The sequence below is a fragment of the Staurois parvus genome, unplaced genomic scaffold (assembly GCF_062004578.1).
Source record: "Staurois parvus isolate SC_StPar_1 unplaced genomic scaffold, SC_StPar_1.0 ptg001057l, whole genome shotgun sequence".
Lineage (NCBI taxonomy): Eukaryota > Metazoa > Chordata > Amphibia > Anura > Ranidae > Staurois > Staurois parvus.
In genome coordinates, this window is record NW_028318853.1 from 176,045 (window position 1) to 191,165 (window position 15,121).

The 15,121-nt window shown below is 50.3% G+C and overlaps 1 protein-coding gene across 1 annotated transcript in view; it reads right to left on the reverse strand.

Annotated features, from left to right (window-relative positions):
• Positions 1-12,732, reverse strand: part of LOC149440719 (exocyst complex component 6B-like) — a gene marked incomplete at its 3' end in the record, with an annotated part of 134,094 nt that extends 121,362 nt beyond the window's left edge. The window contains exon 1 of the mRNA XM_089658185.1: positions 12,617-12,732. Within this exon, the coding sequence (XP_089514311.1) occupies positions 12,617-12,705 (89 nt within the window). The remainder of the gene's footprint in view (positions 1-12,616) is intronic.
• Positions 12,733-15,121: the final 2,389 nt, after the last annotated feature.

Here is a 15,121-nt window from a genome sequence, read left to right on the forward strand (position 1 = left end):
ACATGGAGATCATATCCCCCCTTATGTATTATACATGGTGATCATATCCCCCCTTATGTATTATACATGGAGATCATATCCCCCCTTATGTATTATACATGGTGATCATATCCCCCCTTATGTATTATACATGGAGATCATATCCCCCTTATGTATTATACATGGAGATCATATCCCCTCTTATGTATTATACATGGAGATCATATCCCCCTTATGTATTATACATGGCGATCATATCCCCCCTTATGTATTATACATGGCGATCATATCCCCCCTTAAGTATTATACATGGAGATCATATCCCCCCCTTATGTATTATACATGGAGATCATATCCCCCCCTTATGTATTATACATGGAGATCATATCCCCCCCTTATGTATTATACATGGAGATCATATCCCCCCCTTATGTATTATACATGGAGATCATATCCCCCCTTATGTATTATACATGGAGATCATATCCCCCCTTATGTATTATACATGGAGATCATATCCCCCCTTATGTATTATACATGGAGATCATATCCCCTTTTATGTATTATACATGGAGATCATATCCCCCTTATGTATTATACATGGAGATCATATCCCCCCCTTATGTATTATACATGGAGATCTTATCACCCCTTATGTATTATACATGGAGATCATATCCCCCCTTATGTATTATACATGGAGATCATATCCCCCTTATGTATTATACATGGAGATCATATCCCCCCTTATGTATTATACATGTTGATCATATCCCCCTTATGTATTATACATGGAGATCATATCCCCCCTTATGTATTATACATGGAGATCATATCCCCCCTTATGTATTATACATGGAGATCATATCCCCCCCCCTTATGTATTATACATGGTGATCATATCCCCCCTTATGTATTATACATGGAGATCATATCCCCCTTATGTATTATACATGGAGATCATATCCCCCCTTATGTATTATACATGGTGATCATATCCCCCCTTATGTATTATACATGGAGATCATATCCCCCTTATGTATTATACATGGAGATCATATCCCTCCCTTATGTATTATACATGGTGATCATATCCCCCCTTATGTATTATACATGGTGATCATATCCCCCCTTATGTATTATACATGGAGATCATATCCCCCCCTTATGTATTATACATGGTGATCATATCCCCCCTTATGTATTATACATGGAGATCATATCCCCCTTATGTATTATACATGGTGATCATATCCCCCCCTTATGTATTATACATGGTGATCATATCCCCCCTTATGTATTATACATGGAGATCATATCCCCCCTTATGTATTATACATGGAGATCATACCCCCCCTTATGTATTATACATGGTGATCATACCCCCCCTTATGTATTATACATGGTGATCATATCCCCCCTTATGTATTATACATGGAGATCATATCCCCCCTTATGTATTATACATGATGATCATATGCCCCCTTATGTATTATACATGGTGATCATACCCCCCCTTATGTATTATACATGGTGATCATATCCCCCCTTATGTATTATACATGGAGATCATATCCCCCCTTATGTATTATACATGATGATCATATGCCCCCTTATGTATTATACATGGTGATCATATCCCCCCTTATGTATTATACATGGAGATCATATCCCCCCTTATGTATTATACATGGTGATCATATCCCCCCTTATGTATTATACATGGAGATCATATCCCCCTTATGTATTATACATGGAGATCATATCCCCCCCTTATGTATTATACATGGTGATCATATCCCCCTTAATCTTCTCTTCTCAAGAGAGAATAAATTCAGTTCCTCTAATCTTTCCTCATAGCTGATCTCCTCCATGGCTCTTATCAGTTTGGTTGCCCTTCCCTGTACTTTCTCCAGTTCCCCAATGTTCTTTTTATGAATTGATCTACCAGAACCCCCAGATCCTTCTCCACCATTGATTCCCCCAGTTGTACCCCCCCCCCACCCCTCCCCCAGTATGTATGATGCATGCATATTCTTTGCTCCCAAGTGCAGAACTTTACATTTATCAACAATAAATCTCATTTGCAACAGGAGTGGTTGGGGTGGGGAGTGGTCGGGGTGGGGGTGGGGAGTGGTCGGGGTGGGGGTGAGGACTGGTCGGGGTGGGGGTGGGGAGTGGTGGGTGAGGAGTGATCTGTATGGTGTACATGGTGCTGTGTATTGTATTGTATTACACAATTATCTCTCTTGTTACTAATCTGCTTCCCTGAGAGATCCCTGGAGGGCACCATTGCTGGTTCTCCTTGTCCCAGCCATCATACTGACACCACTGACATGTATTTGAACCCAGCGACCTGTCATAATGTAGCAATGTCATGAATAACAATCAATATAACATAAATCACAGCAGCGCTGCACACTTTTAAAAGTTCATAATCTTCCACCAAACTGGTGAAAAAAAAGTGCAACAAATCCCAGTCAGTGAGAAGTTTTCCTCTGGGAAGATGGCTCCAGCGTCACTCCTCCACCTTTAATCAGAGTAGCAGATCACTCCCCCTTTGTGCTCCCTGAACCACATCCCCTCTGGATACAACAATCACAGCAAACAAATGCCTGTCCTATTACTGACAGGCAAATAGTACTTTTATTGTTTCATCCCTTTAGGTGGATCCATCCAAAATCTTCCTGCAGCACAGAGGTACTTTAAAAATGTAAAAGCTCAAGATAAGGGAACAAAGCAACACACACAGCGAAGCAGCGTCATCCCATTTAACAAATTCATTCCCATTAAAAACTCACAAACATAAAAAGAATGATCGCTTATCACAATCCAATTCATTAGACGTCAGACCTCCGCCATCACAGTGATGCATGTGGTATCTCAGCACCCTGTTGATCCACGGACTGACGTTACTAACATCACGCCGGTTATCCACGTCCCTAACGTTTCATCCTTACATCTTCTGAGGGAATCCCTCAGAGTTTGTTATAGGCCTCCCACTGTTAATGAGGAGGTGGAGACTCAGATCCTCGCACAGATGGAAAGGGCTGCAAGGGCTGGGACAGGGATAATAATGGGGGGTTTTAACTACACGGAAATTGAGTACTGCAGGAACAGTAAAAGGGGCAAACGTTTATAAACCTCCTACAGGACAATGTTACAGTACAGTTCATAGAGGCCCCAACTAGGAATGATGTTCTGCTGGACCTGGTCATCTCAAACCTTGCAGAGCTTATTATGAATGTCCACATAAAAGAACATCTGGTAGCAGTGACCAGAACATGATTTTTATTTATTGTTAGCTGTAAACATAAAGCACATACGGGAAATAAAAACACTCAACTTTAAGAGAGCTAATTTTCCAAGGCTGAGAGCTGCTCCCCAAAACTTAGACTGGGAGGGAATATTGGCATTAATGAACACAACACAGAAACGGGAGTTCTGCAGAAAGTCTGTATGTGACCACACTGCAAAATATATTCCCACGGGCAACAAGTATAAAAGGCTAAAAATCAAACCTATGTGGCCTACGAACAAAGTTACAAAAGCTATAGATAGTAAGAGAAGAGCTTTTATTACATATAACAATGAAGGAACACGATCATCATTTACAGGTTACAAAGAATACAGGGAACGCTCTCTCTCGTCACACAGGGAACGCTCTCCCTCCCTCGTCACACAGGGAACGCTCTGTCTCTCTCTGGTCACACAGGGAACTCTCTCCGTCTCTCTCCCTCCCTCGTCACACAGGGCACGCTCTCCCTCCCTCGTCACACAGGGCACGCTCTCCCTCCCTCGTCACACAGGGCACGCTCTCCCTCCCTCGTCACACAGGGCACGCTCTCTCTATGGTCACACAGGGAACGCTCTCCGTCTCTCTCCCTCTCTCGTCACACAGGGAACTCTCTCCCTCTCTCGTCACACAGGGAACTCTCTCCGTCTTTCTCCTGCTCTTGTCACACAGGGAACGCTCTCCCTCCCTCGTCACACAGGGCACGCTCTCTCTCTCTGGTCACACAGGGAACGCTCTCTCTCTCTGGTCACACAGGGAACGCTCTCTCTCTCTGGTCACACAGGGAACGCTCTCTCTCTCTGGTCACACAGGGAACGCTCTCCGTCTCTCTCCCTCTCTCGTCAATCAGGGAACGCTCTCCCTCTCTCGTCACACAGGGAACGCTCTCCCTCTCTCGTCACACAGGGAACGCTCTCCCTCTCTCGTCACACAGGGAACGCTCTCCCTCTCTCGTCACACAGGGAACGCTCTCCCTCTCTCGTCACACAGGGAACGCTCTCCCTCTCTCGTCACACAGGGAACGCTCTCCGTCTTTCTCCTGCTCTTGTCACACAGGGAACTCTCTCCGTCTCTCCCTCGCTTGTCACACAGGGAACGTTCTCTGTCCCTATCGTCACACAGGGAACGCTCGTCGTCTCTCGTCATACAGGGAACTTTCTCCATCTCTCTCCCTCTCTTGTCACACAGGGAACTCTCTCTGTCTCGCCCTCCCTTGTCACACGGGGAACTCTCTCCCTCTCGTCACACGGGGAACTCTCTCCCTCTCGTCACACGGGGAACTCTCTCCGTCTCTCGTCACACGGGGAACTCTCTCCGTCTCTCGTCACACGGGGAACTCTCTCCGCCTCTCGTCACACGGGGAACTCTCTCCGCCTCTCTCTCGTAACACGGGGAACTCTCTCTCCTCGCACGGGGGACTCTCTCTCTCCTCGCACGGGGGACTCTCTCTCTCCCCTCGCACGGGGGACTCTCTCTCTCCCCTCGCACGGGGGACTCTCTCTCTCCCCTCGCACGGGGGACTCTCTCTCTCCCCTCGCACGGGGGACTCTCTCTCTCTCCCCTCGCACGGGGGACTCTCTCCCTCTCCCGTCGCACGGGGGACTCTCTCCCTCTCCCGTCGCACGGGGGACTCTCTCCCTCTCCCGTCGCACGGGGGACTCTCTCCCTCTCCCGTCGCACGGGGGACTCTCTCCCTCTCCCGTCGCACGGGGGACTCTCTCCCTCTCCCGTCGCACGGGGGACTCTCTCCCTCTCCCGTCGCACGGGGGACTCTCTCCCTCTCCCGTCGCACGGGGGACTCTCTCCCTCTCCCGTCACACGGGGGACTCTCTCCCTCTCTCGTCACACGGGGACTCTCTCCGAGGACTCTCTCCCTCTCTCGTCACACGGGGGACTCTCTCCCTCTCTCGTCACACGGGGGACTCTCTCCCTCTCTCGTCACACGGGGGACTCTCTCCCTCTCTCGTCACACGGGGGACTCTCTCGTCACACGGGGGACTCTCTCGTCACACGGGGGACTCTCTCGTCACACGGGGGACTCTCTCGTCACACGGGGGACTCTCTCCCTCTCTCGTCACACGGGGAACTCACTCTCACTCTCGTCACACGGGGACACTCTCACTCTCGTCACACGGGGACACTCTCACTCTCGTCACACGGGGGACTCTCTCCCTCTCTCGTCACACGGGGGACTCTCTCCCTCTCTCGTCACACGGGGGACTCTCTCCCTCTCTCGTCACACGGGGGACTCTCTCCCTCTCTCGTCACACGGGGGACTCTCTCCCTCTCTCGTCACACGGGGGACTCTCTCCCTCTCTCGTCACACGGGGGACTCTCTCCCTCTCTCGTCACACGGGGGACTCTCTCCCTCTCTCGTCACACGGGGGACTCTCTCCCTCTCTCGTCACACGGGGGACTCTCTCCCTCTCTCGTCACACGGGGGACTCTCTCCCTCTCTCGTCACACGGGGGACTCTCTCCCTCTCTCGTCACACGGGGGACTCTCTCCCTCTCTCGTCACACGGGGGACTCTCTCCCTCTCTCGTCACACGGGGGACTCTCTCCCTCTCTCGTCACACGGGGGACTCTCTCCCTCTCTCGTCACACGGGGGACTCTCTCCCTCTCTCGTCACACGGGGGACTCTCTCCCTCTCTCGTCACACGGGGGACTCTCTCCCTCTCTCGTCACACGGGGGACTCTCTCCCTCTCTCGTCACACGGGGGACTCTCTCCCTCTCTCGCCACACGGGGAACTCACTCTCACTCATTATCACTGTATTATACATGGAGATCATATCCCCCTTATGTATTATACATGGTGATCATATCCCCCCTTATGTATTATACATGGTGATCATATCCCCCTTATGTATTATACATGGAGATCATATCCCCCCTTATGTATTATACATGATGATCATATCCCCCCTTATGTATTATACATGATGATCATATCCCCCCTTATGTATTATACATGGAGATCATATCCCCCCTTATGTATTATACATGGAGATCATATCCCCCCTTATGTATTATACATGGTGATCATATCCCCCCTTATGTATTATACATGGTGATCATATCCCCCCTTATGTATTATACATGGAGATCATATCCCCCCCCCTTATGTATTATACATGGTGATCATATCCCCCTTATGTATTATACATGGTGATCATATCCCCCCCCCCTTATGTATTATACATGGAGATCATATCCCCCCCCCCCTTATGTATTATACATGGAGATCATATCCCCCCTTATGTATTATACATGGAGATCATATCCCCCCTTATGTATTATACATGGAGATAATACCCCCCCTTATGTATTATACATGGAGATCATATCCCCCCTTATGTATTATACATGGAGATCATATCCCTCCTTATGTACTATATATGGAGATCATATCCCCCCTTATGTATTATACATGGAGATCATATCCCCCCTTATGTATTATACATGGAGATCATATCCCCCCTTATGTATTATACATGGAGATCATATCCCCCCTTATGTATTATACATGGAGATCATATCCCCCCTTATGTATTATACATGGAGATCATATCCCCCCTTATGTATTATACATGGAGATCATATCCCCCCTTATGTATTATACATGGAGATCATATCCCCCCTTATGTATTATACATGGAGATCATATCCCCCCTTATGTATTATACATGGTGATCATATCCCCCCCTTATGTATTATACATGGAGATCATATCCCCCCTTATGTATTATACATGGTGATCATATCCCCCCTTAATCTCCTCTTCTCAAGAGAGAATAAATTCAGTTCCTCTAATCTTTCCTCATAGCTGATCTCCTCCATGGCTCTTATCAGTTTGGTTGCCCTTCTCTGTACTTTCTCCAGTTCCCCAATGTTCTTTTTATGAATTGATCTACCAGAACCCCCAGATCCTTCTCCACCATTGATTCCCCCAGTTGTACTCCCCCCCACCCCTCCCCCAGTATGTATGATGCATGCATATTCTTTGCTCCCAAGTGCAGAACTTTACATTTATCAACAATAAATCTCATTTGCAACAGGAGTGGTTGAGGTGGGGAGTGGTCGGGGTGGGGGTGAGGACTGGTCGGGGTGGGGGTGGGGAGTGGTCGGGGTGGGGGGTGAGGAGTGATCTGTATGGTGTACATGGTGCTGTGTATTGTATTGTATTACACAATTATCTCTCTTGTTACTAATCTGCTTCCCTGAGAGATCCCTGGAGGGCACCATTGCTGGTTCTCCTTGTCCCGGCCATCATACTGACACCACTGACATGTATTTGAACCCAGCGACTTGTCATAATGTAGCAATGTCATGAATAACAATCAATATAACATAAATCACAGCAGCGCTGCACACTTTTAAAAGTTCATAATCTTCCACCAAACTGGTGAAAAAAAAGTGCAACAAATCCCAGTCAGTGAGAAGTTTTCCTCTGGGAAGATGGCTCCAGCTTCACTCCTCCACCTTTAATCAGAGTAGCAGATCACTCCCCCTTTGTGCTCCCTGAACCACATCCCCTCTGGATACAACAATCACAGCAAACAAATGCCTGTCCTATTACTGACAGGCAAATAGTACTTTTATTGTTTCATCCTTTTAGGTGGATCCATCCAAAATCTTCCTGCAGCACAGAGGTACTTTAAAAATGTAAAAGCTCAAGATAAGGGAACAAAGCAACACACACAGCGAAGCAGCGTCATCCCATTTAACAAATTCATTCTCATTAAAAACTCACAAACATAAAAAGAATGATCGCTTATCACAATCCAATTCATTAGACGTCAGACCTCCGCCATCACAGTGATGCATGTGGTATCTCAGCACCCTCTTGATCCACGGACTGACGTTACTAACATCACGCCGGTTATCCACGTCCCTAACGTTTCATCCTTACATCTTCTGAGGGAATCCCTCAGAGTTTGTTATAGGCCTCCCACTGTTAATGAGGAGGTGGAGACTCAGCTCCTCGCACAGATGGAAAGGGCTGCAAGGGCTGGGACAGGGATAATAATGGGGGGTTTTAACTACCCGGAAATTGAGTACTGCAGGAACAGTAAAAGGGCAAACGTTTATAAACCTCCTACAGGACAATGTTACAGTACAGTTCATAGAGGCCCCAACTAGGAATGATGCTCTGCTGGACCTGGTCACCTCAAACCTTGCAGAGCTTATTATGAATGTCCATATAAAAGAACATCTGGTAGCAGTGACCAGAACATGATTTTTATTTATTGTTAGCTGTAAACATAAAGCACATACGGGAAATAAAAACACTCAACTTTAAGAGAGCTAATTTTCCAAGGCTGAGAGCTGCTCCCCAAAACTTAGACTGGGAGGGAATATTGGCATTAATGAACACAACACAGAAACGGGAGTTCTGCAGAAAGTCTGTATGTGACCACACTGCAAATATATTCCCATGGGCAACAAGTATAAAAGGCTAAAAATCAAACCTATGTGGCCTACGAACAAAGTTACAAAAGCGATAGATAGTAAGAGAAGAGCTTTTATTACATATAACAATGAAGGAACACGATCATCATTTACAGGTTACAAAGAATACAGGGAACGCTCTCTCTCGTCACACAGGGAACGCTCTCCCTCCCTCGTCACACAGGGCACGCTCTCTCTCTCTGGTCACACAGGGAACTCTCTCCGTCTCTCTCCCTCCCTCGTCACACAGGGCACGCTCTCCCTCCCTCGTCACACAGGGCACGCTCTCCCTCCCTCGTCACACAGGGCACGCTCTCCCTCCCTCGTCACACAGGGCACGCTCTCCCTCCCTCGTCACACAGGGCACGCTCTCCCTCCCTCGTCACACAGGGCACGCTCTCCCTCCCTCGTCACACAGGGCACGCTCTCCCTCCCTCGTCACACAGGGCACGCTCTCCCTCCCTCGTCACACAGGGCACGCTCTCTCTCTATGGTCACACAGGGAACGCTCTCCGTCTCTCTCCCTCTCTCGTCACACAGGGAACTCTCTCCCTCTCTCGTCACACAGGGAACTCTCTCCGTCTTTCTCCTGCTCTTGTCACACAGGGAACGCTCTCCCTCCCTCGTCACACAGGGCACGCTCTCTCTCTCTGGTCACACAGGGAACGCTCTCTCTCTCTGGTCACACAGGGAACGCTCTCTCTCTCTGGTCACACAGGGAACGCTCTCTCTCTCTGGTCACACAGGGAACTCTCTCCGTCTCTCTCCCTCTCTCGTCACACAGGGAACGCTCTCTCTCTCTCGTCACACAGGGAACGCTCTCCCTCTCTCGTCACACAGGGAACGCTCTCCCTCTCTCGTCACACAGGGAACGCTCTCCCTCTCTCGTCACACAGGGAACGCTCTCCCTCTCTCGTCACACAAGGAACGCTCTCCGTCTTTCTCCTGCTCTTGTCACACAGGGAACTCTCTCCGTCTCTCCCTCGCTTGTCACACAGGGAACGTTCTCTGTCCCTATCGTCACACAGGGAACGCTCGTCGTCTCTCGTCATACAGGGAACTTTCTCCATCTCTCTCCCTCTCTTGTCACACCGGGAACTCTCTCTGTCTCGCCCTCCCTTGTCACACCGGGAACTCTCTCCCTCTCGTCACACGGGGAACTCTCTCCCTCTCGTCACACGGGGAACTCTCTCCCTCTCGTCACACGGGGAACTCTCTCCGTCTCTCTCTCTCTCGTCACACGGGGAACTCTCTCCGTCTCTCTCTCTCTCGTCACACGGGGAACTCTCTCCGTCTCTCTCTCTCTCGTCACACGGGGAACTCTCTCCGTCTCTCTCTCTCTCGTCACACGGGGAACTCTCTCCGTCTCTCGTCACACGGGGAACTCTCTCCGCCTCTCTCTCGTAACACGGGGAACTCTCTCTGCCTCTCTCTCGTAACACGGGGAACTCTCTCTCTCGTCGCACGGGGAACTCTCTCTCTCGTCACACGGGGAACTCTCTCTCTCGTCACACGGGGAACTCTCTCTCTTGTCACACGGGGAACTCTCTCTCTCTCACTCTCGTCACACGGGGAACTCTCTCTCTCGTCACACGGGGAACTCTCTCTCTCTCACTCTCGTCACACGGGGAACTCTCTCCGCCTCTCTCTCGTAACACGGGGAACACTCTCTCGTCGCACGGGGAACTCTCTCTCGTCGCATGGGGAACTCTCTCTCTCTCACTCTCGTCACACGGGGAACTCTCTCTCTCACTCTCGTCACACGGGGAACTCTCTCTCTCTCACTCTCGTCACACGGGGAACTCTCTCTCTCTCACTCTCGTCACACGGGGGGGACTCTCTCGTCACACGGGGGGGACTCTCTCGTCACGGGGGGGGGGACTCTCTCGTCACGGGGGGGGACTCTCTCGTCACGGGGGGGGGACTCTCTCGTCACGGGGGGGGGACTCTCTCGTCACGGGGGGGGGACTCTCTCGTCACGGGGGGGGGACTCTCTCGTCACGGGGGGGGGACTCTCTCCCTCTCTCGTCACACGGGGGGGACTCTCTCCCTCTCTCGTCACACGGGGGGGACTCTCTCCCTCTCTCGTCACACGGGGGGGACTCTCTCCCTCTCTCGTCACACGGGGGGGACTCTCTCCCTCTCTCGTCACACGGGGGGGACTCTCTCCCTCTCTCGTCACACGGGGGGGACTCTCTCCCTCTCTCGTCACACGGGGGGGACTCTCTCCCTCTCTCGTCACACGGGGGGGACTCTCTCCCTCTCTCGTCACACGGGGGGGACTCTCTCCCTCTCTCGTCACACGGGGGGGACTCTCTCCCTCTCTCGTCACACGGGGGGGACTCTCACTCTCGTCACACGGGGGACACTCTCACTCTCGTCACACAGGGGACACTCTCACTCTCGTCACACAGGGGACACTCTCACTCTCGTCACACAGGGGACACTCTCACTCTCGTCACACAGGGGACACTCTCTCTCTCGTCACACAGGGAACTAACTCTCTCTCTCGTCACACAGGGAACTCTCTCTCTCGTCACACAGGGAACTCTCTCTCTCGTCACACAGGGAACTCTCTCTCTCGTCACACAGGGAACTCTCTCTCTCGTCACACAGGGAACTCTCTCGTCACACAGGGAACTCTCTCGTCACACAGGGAACTCTCTCGTCACACAGGGAACTCTCTCGTCACACAGGGAACTCTCTCGTCACACAGGGAACTCTCTCTCTCTCGTCACACAGGGAACTCTCTCTCTCTCGTCACACAGGGAACTCTCTCTCTCTCGTCACACAGGGAACTCTCTCTCTCTCTCGTCACACAGGGAACTCTCTCTCTCTCGTCACACAGGGAACTCTCTCTCTCTCTCGTCACACAGGGAACTCTCTCTCTCTCTCTCGTCACACAGGGAACTCTCTCTCTCTCGTCACACAGGGAACTCTCTCTCGCACTCTCTCTCTCTCGTCACACAGGGAACTCTCTCTCTCTCGTCACACAGGGAACTCTCTCTCTCTCTCGTCACACAGGGAACTCTCTCTCTCTCTCGTCACACAGGGAACTCTCTCTCTCTCTCGTCACACAGGGAACTCTCTCTCTCGTCACACAGGGAACTCTCTCTCTCGTCACACAGGGAACTCTCTCTCTCTCTCGTCACACAGGGAACTCTCTCTCTCTCTCGTCACACAGGGAACTCTCTCTCTCTCTCTCTCTCGTCACACAGGGAACTCTCTCTCTCTCGTCACACAGGGAACTCTCTCTCGTCACACAGGGAACTCTCTCTCTCTCTCTCTCTCTCTCTCGTCACACAGGGAACTCTCTCTCTCTCTCTCTCGTCACACAGGGAACTCTCTCTCTCGTCACACAGGGAACTCTCTCTCTCGTCACACAGGGAACTCTCTCTCTCGTCACACAGGGAACTCTCTCTCTCGTCACACAGGGAACTCTCTCTCTCTCTCGTCACACAGGGAACTCTCTCTCTCTCTCGTCACACAGGGAACTCTCTCTCTCTCTTGCCACACAGGGAACTCTCTCTCTCTCTCGTCACACAGGGAACTCTCTCTCTCTCGTCACACAGGGAACTCTCTCTCTCTCTTGCCACACAGGGAACTCTCTCTCTCTCTTGCCACACAGGGAACTCTCTCTCTCGTCACACAGGGAACTCTCTCTCTCGTCACACAGGGAACTCTCTCTCTCTCTCTCTCGTCACACAGGGAACTCTCTCTCTCTCGTCACACAAGGAACTCTCTCTCTCTCTTGCCACACAGGGAACTCTCTCTCTCTCTCTTGCCACACAGGGAACTCTCTCTCGTCACACAGGGAACTCTCTCTCTTTTTCTCTCTCTGTCTCTGGTTGCAGTCAGCCAGTTGCTCCCCTCCCCCGCTGTCTCTCACCTCAGGGTGGGTCCTATACAGGCGGTCTCAGTGGTCTCGATCTCCCTCAGGATTCTCTCATGTTCTGCTGCTGTCTCCAGCTCCGCCATGTTCGCTGGATCCTCGGGCCCCGCCCTCTCCCAGACCCGTTCTATACGCCGCGCTTCATTGGACGTCGCGATCACATTACGTCGCCTCCTTCGTTCATCGTCCCCCTCACGTCTTCCTACGCTGCGTTTCACATTCGTCCCCTTCTTCCGCAATTCACCGACGTCCTTCCATCTTTGCGCTGCGTTCCACCTAATGTTTTGTTTCCTTGCGTTTCACCTTCCTTTTTGTTAATTGGACGGCCCTGTGTAGCTCCTATTCTCCGCCTCTTAGGTATGATTAGAGGGAGGAGCCGTGTAGACGTCATAGGTTTGTGGAAGAAGCTGTAATACGGCGGAGGATGTGTACTAGGAGCCGTATGGGCGGGGCTATGAGTATCAGATCCTCTAGGGAGGAGACTGTTATACAAAGTAATGTCTATTCTGGTTGATAGCTACGGGGGGCAGGGGCAGACTGACAACTCATGGGGCCCCTCAGCAATAGGGGATCATGGGGCCCCTGTGTCCTCACCCACACTCAAATCACACCCAAAATAGCCTATGAAAGGTACCAGGGACATCTTATGGGGCCCCCTACTGACCCCGGGCCCTCGGGCAGTGGCCGAGTTCCCCAATGGTCAGTCCGCCCCTGAATGGGGGTTATTTCTCCTCAAATCTGTTTTGACAGAGACATAATTTCCCCTCAGTTCTGTGTGGGAGGAGCATTTTTGTCCCCTTTGATCCATGTGGGAGGAGCCTTGATGCCCCTCAGATCCGTGTGGGAAGAGGCACACAGTAATGTAGACGCTAGGGGTATACAGGCACATAGTATGGTAGAACTTTTCACCAGGGCCTGGACCCACAATCAGGTCCTTCACCTCCTCCTTCTCCTCACTAGGCCCTGTGTCATCAAGGTGATCCCTCCCAGAGCCTCTGTCAGAATCTGGCATGGTTCCTGGGACAAGCTAGCAGGCAAGGCCCAGGCTTGAAAATGCTGGTTCTCAAAGAGAGCTCCTTCAGTGTGTCCTCTTCCTTCTCCCACTGACCACCAATGTAAGGGGCATTATTCCCACTGATCACCAATGTAAGGGGCATTATTCCCACTGATCACCAATGTAAGGGGCATTATTCCCACTGATCACCAATGTAAGGGGCATTCTTCCCACTGATCACCAATGTAAGGAGCATTCTTCCCACTGACCACCAATGTAAGGGACATTCTTCTCACTGATCACCAATGTAAGGAGCATTCTTCCCACTGATCACCAATGTAAGGAACATTCTTCCCACTGATCACCAATGTAAGGGACATTCTTCCCACTGATCACCAATGTAAGGAGCATTCTTCCCACTGATCTCCAATGTAAGGGGCATTCTTCTCACTGACCACCAATGTAAGGAGCATTCTTCCCACTGATCACCAATGTAAGGGACATTCTTCCCACTGACCACCAATGTAAGGGACATTCTTCCCACTGATCACCAATGTAAGGGACATTCTTCCCACTGACCACCAATGTAAGGGACATTCTTCCCACTGACCACCAATGTAAGGAACATTCTTCCCACTGATCACCAATGTAAGGAGCATTCTTCCCACTGATCACCAATGTAAGGAGCATTCTTCCCACTGATCACCAATGTAAGGAACATTCTTCTCACTGATCACCAATGTAAGGGACATTCTTCCCACTGATCACCAATGTAAGGAGCATTCTTCCCACTGACCACCAATGTAAGGGACATTCTTCTCACTGATCACCAATGTAAGGAGCATTCTTCCCACTGATCACCAATGTAAGGAACATTCTTCCCACTGATCACCAATGTAAGGGACATTCTTCCCACTGATCACCAATGTAAGGAGCATTCTTCCCACTGATCTCCAATGTAAGGGGCATTCTTCTCACTGACCACCAATGTAAGGAGCATTCTTCCCACTGATCACCAATGTAAGGGACATTCTTCCCACTGACCACCAATGTAAGGGACATTCTTCCCACTGATCACCAATGTAAGGGACATTCTTCCCACTGACCACCAATGTAAGGGACATTCTTCCCACTGACCACCAATGTAAGGAACATTCTTCCCACTGATCACCAATGTAAGGAGCATTCTTCCCACTGATCACCAATGTAAGGAGCATTCTTCCCACTGATCACCAATGTAAGGAACATTCTTCTCACTGATCACCAATGTAAGGGACATTCTTCCCACTGATCACCAATGTAAGGAGCATTCTTCCCACTGATCACCAATGTAAGGGACATTCTTCCCACTGACCACCAATGTAAGGGACATTCTTCCCACTGACCACCAATGTAAGGAACATTCTTCCCACTGATCACCAATGTAAGGAGCATTCTTCCCACTGATCACCAATGTAAGGAGCATTCTTCCCACTGACCACCAATGTAAGGAACATTCTTCCCACTGA